Source organism: Ascaphus truei, unplaced genomic scaffold (genome assembly GCF_040206685.1).
Source record: "Ascaphus truei isolate aAscTru1 unplaced genomic scaffold, aAscTru1.hap1 HAP1_SCAFFOLD_385, whole genome shotgun sequence".
Taxonomy (NCBI): Eukaryota; Metazoa; Chordata; class Amphibia; order Anura; family Ascaphidae; genus Ascaphus; species Ascaphus truei.
The window spans coordinates 82,621-90,120 of record NW_027456715.1 but is presented as its reverse complement, the minus strand read 5'-3'; the positions used below and the strand labels follow the sequence as shown (position 1 = coordinate 90,120).

General features: G+C 47.4%; 1 protein-coding gene across 1 annotated transcript in view; it reads left to right on the top strand.

The window, feature by feature from the left end:
• The window catches only part of NFAM1 (NFAT activating protein with ITAM motif 1), a 62,914-nt gene that overhangs the window by 4,116 nt on the left and 51,298 nt on the right, over positions 1-7,500 (top strand). The window contains exon 3 of the mRNA XM_075583815.1: positions 1-48. This exon is cut by the window's left edge and continues 74 nt beyond it. Within this exon, the coding sequence (XP_075439930.1) occupies positions 1-48 (48 nt within the window). The remainder of the gene's footprint in view (positions 49-7,500) is intronic.

The window sequence follows — 7,500 nt, the reverse complement described above, 5'->3', positions numbered from 1 at the left end:
CTCACTGGGACTGTCCTCCTCGTGTTGTCCCTCTTCAGGAAGAGACAGGTGATAGTGACACTTTAGTATGGATAAGTTGGTATGTCCCTGATCTGCAAGTCCTGTTTTAAAAGATTTACCCAGCGGCCTTTAGTATTGATAAGTTGGTATGTTTGAATATCAAAAGTTTTTTTTTTTTTTTCCTCTTAACTCTGTGCTGTTAATTGACCAACTGGAACAAGCTGATTAATTGGGGAGGGGGAGGGTCATGTGACTGTTTTAGCTGTATAAAACCAATACCCCCCTGCATTTGCAGGGACTGCATTGGCATGATATAGTGAGGCACCTTAAAGTGAGCTTTTAAGTGAGAAGATATAGTTAGACTATAGTTTGACTAGAGGTGACTGGGGACTGCATCCTTCTGCAAACTCTTCTGCACATGGCAACAAACGGTGAGCTATTCTGACTACACTATGATCCCTGCTGTTTAGTCTGTGCACACACACACACACACACACACACACACACACACACACACACACACACACACACACACACACTTGGCTCAAAACAGCTCCAGGCAGCATTACCTACCTCTGGCATAATGAACCTGCTTTTTACCTCCACTTTGTTCTTTCTCGTGGCCTCATTGAAATGTTACTCCCTCTATCCACTACACACTCCCCCCTCCTGGCCCACGCCCAACATCACCATACACCCCGGATTACTCAAAAGCCTGGCACTATCTACTGAATGTTGGTGGAGAACCCTGAAAACCAGCACACCAACCACCGCTCACTCTAATGGCAAACATCATAAAGTAACAACTTACAAACAACTACTCAAATTTCTACTCATACTATTACTCTCTTTAGCAGGTGATATTGAACCTAACCCAGGTCCTCCCATTTCAGCTCTGTCCCATACCCCTGAGAATTCCACCTTTAAATTCCAAAAAGGGTTATCTGTCGCCCATATAAACATCCGGAGCCTGCTGCCCAAACTGGATGAACTAAGGGCATGGTGCCTTATGCCTAAACCCAAAGCCATCGTTCTTACAGAAACATGGCTATCCCCTAAAACCCCTGATGCACATATTGCCATTCAGGGATACTCCATTTCTAGGAGAGATAGGTCAAAGAGAGGAGGAGGAGTGTTATTTTATACTGTAGACACCTTACAATTTACACTGTTAAATTGCCCCCCAAGCCCACCCTCTTTTGAAATTCTAGTTGGCAAAATCTGCCTCCCCTTCTCTAAGCCCATCTTGCTCGCTGGCATCTACCACCCCCCTAAAGCCCCTCTTCAATCTCTGACTGATATCACCCAATTTCTTGGCTCCATTTCCTCTCTGAATGAGAAGAGTGAGCTGCTAGTTCTTGGGGATTTCAACTTCAATTGGCTTGACCCTAAAAACCACAAAATCCAGATACAACTCAAGTCACTTAACCTAACGCAACTCATTTCCCAACCCACACGGACAAACCTGAAATCGCACAACCATTCCTTGCTAGACTGAATTCTCTCCTCAAACCCCAGCAGAATCCAATCCTCTGGCATCCTTCCTGACATTTTCAGTGACCATGCAATAGTGTACTGTGTAAGGAAAATTAAACCGCCCCATTCAAGCCCTAAAGTTCTCCTCACTAGAACATTTAGAAACTTTAACCCTCAACAGTTTCTGGCTGACCTTACCAACTGCCCTTGGCACAGAATCGATTTAATTCCTTACCCCGATTCTGCGCTCGACTATTTCCAATCAGAGTTGTTAAAACTCTGCGATACCCATGCTCCACTACGCAGAATAAGGGTATGGGGGGGCCCACCTTCCATGGGTTACACCTGACCTTATAGCACTCTACCAGTTCAGGGATGCCTTGTGGAAAAGCCACAAAGTAACTGGCACTACCAAGGATCTCAATCACTCCAGATGCCTGCGGGACATGTGCACAAGGCAAACAAGGTATGCAAAAGCACAATATTACTCTGACAATCTCCTCCAAAATACATCAAACCCAACTAACTTCTGGAAGGTTATCAACAACATATTCCAGCCTCCTAACCATCAACAGCCAAGGAATATCACCAGCATAAACCCCACCGACATTGCAAATGTATTCAATGACTACTTTGTGGGGTGCGCTACTAACTTATTAGCGAAATGCAGCCCAAACCACAAACCTGAATCTCATCCTGGGAGTACCCCTACAGTCCCACCCCCTCCCAACACTGCCCACAATTTTCAATTTGGCCCAGTATCTGAAGAGGAGATAATACAAGCGCTTCTCAAACTAAAACTAAGCAGCCAATGTGGACCTGATTTACTACAATCTAGGTTCCTAAGACTTGGTGCCCCAGCAATTGCCAAACCAATTGCTTCCATAGTCAACTCTATCCTGTCAGCAGGCCATATCCCTAAGACCTGCAAAACTGCCAGAGTTGTCCCAATCTTCAAAAGTGGGGACAAAAACACTGTCTCAAACTACAGGCCAATCTCCCTTCTCCCAATCCTATCCAAAGTCATGGAAAAATGTGTCCACTCCCAATTAAGCGACTACTATAACAAGACAAATTTCCCTAGCCAATTCCAGTCTGGCTTTCCCCCCAAACACCCCCACCGTAACTACCCTGCTAAAAGCTTGCAATGAGACCCAGTGTGGGATGGAACGGGGACAACTCACTGGTGCAGTATTGCTAGATTTTGCAAAGGCTTTTGACACAGTTGATCATGCTATCCTGCTTAACAAACTCCAGAGCTCTGGAATAGGGAAGCATGCTTTAAACTGGTTTCAGTCCTACCTATCAGGAAGATCCCAACATGTGTCCATCTCTGGCTCTAACTCCAACCCCCTGGATATCACCTGTGGTGTCCCGCAAGGCTCTGTTCTGGGGCCCCTACTCTTCTCAGTGTTCATTAATGATCTTCCCACAGCTTGTAAGGAAGCCTCAATACATATGTATGCAGATGACACAATCCTATATGCACACAGCCATAGCCTCTCCGACCTTCAACACATACTTCAGTCTGACTTTTTGAAACTCAAAAAAATGGATTTCCTAAAACAAACTGTTTTTAAACAATGACAAGACTGTAACAATGGTATTTGGGGACCAAGACTAAATTTGTAAAGCTTCCAGCGACTGAGCTCCTGATTAGAACCAACACTAACACCACCCTAACCCCCTGTCACTAGTTTTAAACACCTGTCATGTGGTTTGACTCCCACTTAACATTCGGGATGCACATTGACACCCTGACAACCAAGACCTATGCCAAACTCTAGGGGGTACTTTACAGGAACAAATCCTCCCTAAGTCTCCTGGTCAGAAAGCGTATCGCACAGCAGATGTTAATGCCAATAATCGACTATGGAGACATAGTATATGGCTCGGCACCTCAAACCCACCTTAGCAAACTTGACACCCTCTACAATTCAATTTGTCGTTTTGTTCTCCAATGCAACTATAACACACATCACTGCGAAATGCTCAAAGAACTAGATTGGTCATCACTCAAGTCTAGGCGCAAAGTTCACCTTTCCTGTCTTGCCTTCAAATTCTTCATGGGCAAGCTACCCAGCTACCTGAACAAGCTCCTCACCCCTACCACACACGCAGCACTTATCATCTGAGATCAGACTCCAAAAGACTGTTCAAGGTCCCAAGGCTCAACAAAGTATCTTTCCGTTCCTCCTTCTCTTACCGTGCACCCCAAAACTGGAACAACCTACCAGAGACTCTCACATCCACCACCAGTCTAAGTTCTTTCAAATCTAAGGCTGTCACACATTTTAATCTGGTCTGTAACTGTTACATACGCTCAAAATATATATTATCAGTAACTGTTACATACGCCTATAATATATATTACCTGTAACTGTTACATACGCCTATAATATATATTATCTGTAACTGTTACATACGCCTATAATATATATTACCTGTAACTGTTACATACGCCTATAATATATATTATCTGTAACTGTTACATACGCCTATCTTATACTATATTAGTGAAAGCACTGTATGTTTGCCTGCCTGCCTGCCTGCCTGCTGGATGTCCGGTGTCCCTAGGGGGAAATCTCATTGGTCCCTTGGTCCGCCGCCGCACACCTCTCATTGGCCTGAGGCGGAGTGACGGCCCAAAGGACACACAGGGACACAAACACACACACAGGGACACACACAGGGACACACACACACACACACACACACACGGACACACACAGGGACACACACGACACACACACACACACACACACACACACACACACACACACACAGGGACACACACACACACAGTAGGGGGGGGTGTACATTAGCAGCATGTATAACCCGGGGAGGGGGGGGGGCTCACATACCCGCGCGCACCTCCTCTCCCCGTGTCTCCCGCGCTTTCAACCCCCCCCCCCCTCCCGGCGCCGCTACAGTCAGCGGAGGAGCGAGTGCCCGGGACACAGCGGGGGAGCGGCAACAACAAGCTGCCTCCCGCCTCAGTTCCACGTGGGAGCGGCCGGACGGGTGAGGGAGCTGCCGGACGGGTGAGTGAGCGGCCGGACGGGTGAGGGAGCGGCCTTCACCTCCCCTCACCCCCCCTTCACCTCCCCTCACCCCCCTTCACCTCCCCCTCACCCCCCTTCACCTCCCCTCACCCACCCCTCACCTCCCCTCACTCCACTTCCCTTCCACCTCCCTCCACCCCCCCTTCACCTCCCCTCCACCCCCCCTTCACCCCCCCCTTCACCTCCCCTCCACCCCCCCTTCACCTCCCCTCCACCCCCACCCTTCACCTCCCCTCCACCCCCCCCCTTCACCTCCCCTCCACCCCCACCCTTCACCTCCCCTCCACCCCCACCTTCACCCCCCCTTCACCTTCCCTTCACTCCCCCCTTACAACCTCCCACCACCTCCTCACCACCTCCACCCCCCTTCCCACCTCCCCCACCCCCCTTCCCAACTCCCCACCACCTCCCCCCCCCTCCCCCCCACCCCCCCCCCTTCCCACCACCTCCCCCCCCACCTCCCCTTCCCCCCACCTCCCCTTCCCCCCCACCCCCCTCCTTCCCACCACCTCCCCCCCACCCCCCTCCTTCCCACCACCTCCCCCCCACCCCCCCCCACCCCCCTCCCCCTTCCCTGAGGCGGAGTCACGGGCCAAAGGACACACAGGGACACAGACACACACACACACAGACGTAGACACACACACACATATACACACACACACACACACGTGTATACACACACACACGTATACACAAACACACACACGTAGACACAAACACACACACGTATACACAAACACACACACGTAGACACACACACACATAGACACACACGTACACACACAACACGTACACACACGCACGTAGACACACACACACGTACACGTAGACACACACACATGTACACGTAGACACACACACACATGTACACGTTGACACGTACACACACACACATGTACACGTACACACACACACACATGTACACGTAGACACGTACACACACACACATGTACACGTATACTCACACACATGTACACGTACACACACACATGGAGACATACACACACACACATGGAGACATACACACACACACATGGAGACATACACACACACACATGGAGACATACACACACACACACACACATGTACACATACACACACACGTATACACTCACACACGTATACACACAGGTATACATACACATAATGTATACACACACACACACACGTATACACACACATGTATACACACACACACATGTATACACCACACACACACATGTATACCACACACACACACATGTATACACACACACGTGTATACACACACACACGTGTATACACACACATGTGTATACACACACATGTGTATACACACACATGTGTATACACACACATGTGTACACACACACATGTGTACACACACACACGTGTACACACACACGTGTATACACACACACGTATACACACACACACACGTAGACACAAACACACACACGTAGACACAAACACACACACATATACACAAACACACACACATAGACACACACACACATACACACACACACGTAGACACACACGTACACACACACACACACACACGTACACACACACACGTACACACACACACGTAGACACAGCACATGTACACGTAGACACGTACACACACACACACACATGTACACGTACACACACACACACACATGTACACGTAGACACGTACACACACACACATGTACACGTATACTCACACACATGTACACGTACACACACACATGGAGACATACACACACACACATGGAGACATACACACACACACATGTACACACACACACACACGTATACACTCACACACGTATACACACAGGTATACATACACATAATGTATACACACACACACACATGTATACACACATGTATACACACACACATGTATACACACACACATGTATACACACACACACATGTGTACACACACACACACGTGTATACACACACATGTGTATACACACACACATGTGTATACACACACATGTGTATACACACACATGTGTACACACACACACACATGTGTATACACACACACATGTGTATACACACACGTGTATACACACACATGTATATACACACACATGTATACACACACACCATGTATACACACATACACATGTATACCACACACACACACATGTATACACACACACACGTATACACACACACACACATGTATATACACACACATGTATATACACACACATGTATACACACACACACATGTATACACACATACACATGTATACACACACACACATGTATACACACGTACACACACACACACACACACACGTACACACACACACACGTACACACACGCACGTAGACACACACACGTACACGTAGACACACACACACATGTACACGTAGACACGTACACACACACACACACACACATGTACACGTACACACACACACACACACACACATGTACACGTAGACACGTACACACACACACACATGTACACGTATACTCACACACATGTACACGTACACACACACATGGGAGACATACACACACACACATGGAGACATACACACACACACATGGAGACATACACACACACACATGGAGACATACACACACACACATGTACACACACACACACACGTATACACTCACACACGTATACACACAGGTATACATACACATAATGTTTACACACACACACATGTATACACACACATGTATACACACACACACATGTATACACACACACACACATGTATACACACACATGTATACACACACACATGTATACACACACACACATGTGTACACACACACACATGTGTACACACACACATGTATATACACACACATGTATATACACACACATGTATACACACACACACATGTATCACACACACACATGTATACACACACACACACATGTGTATACACACACATGTGTATACACACACAAACATGTGTACACACACAAATGTACACACACACACA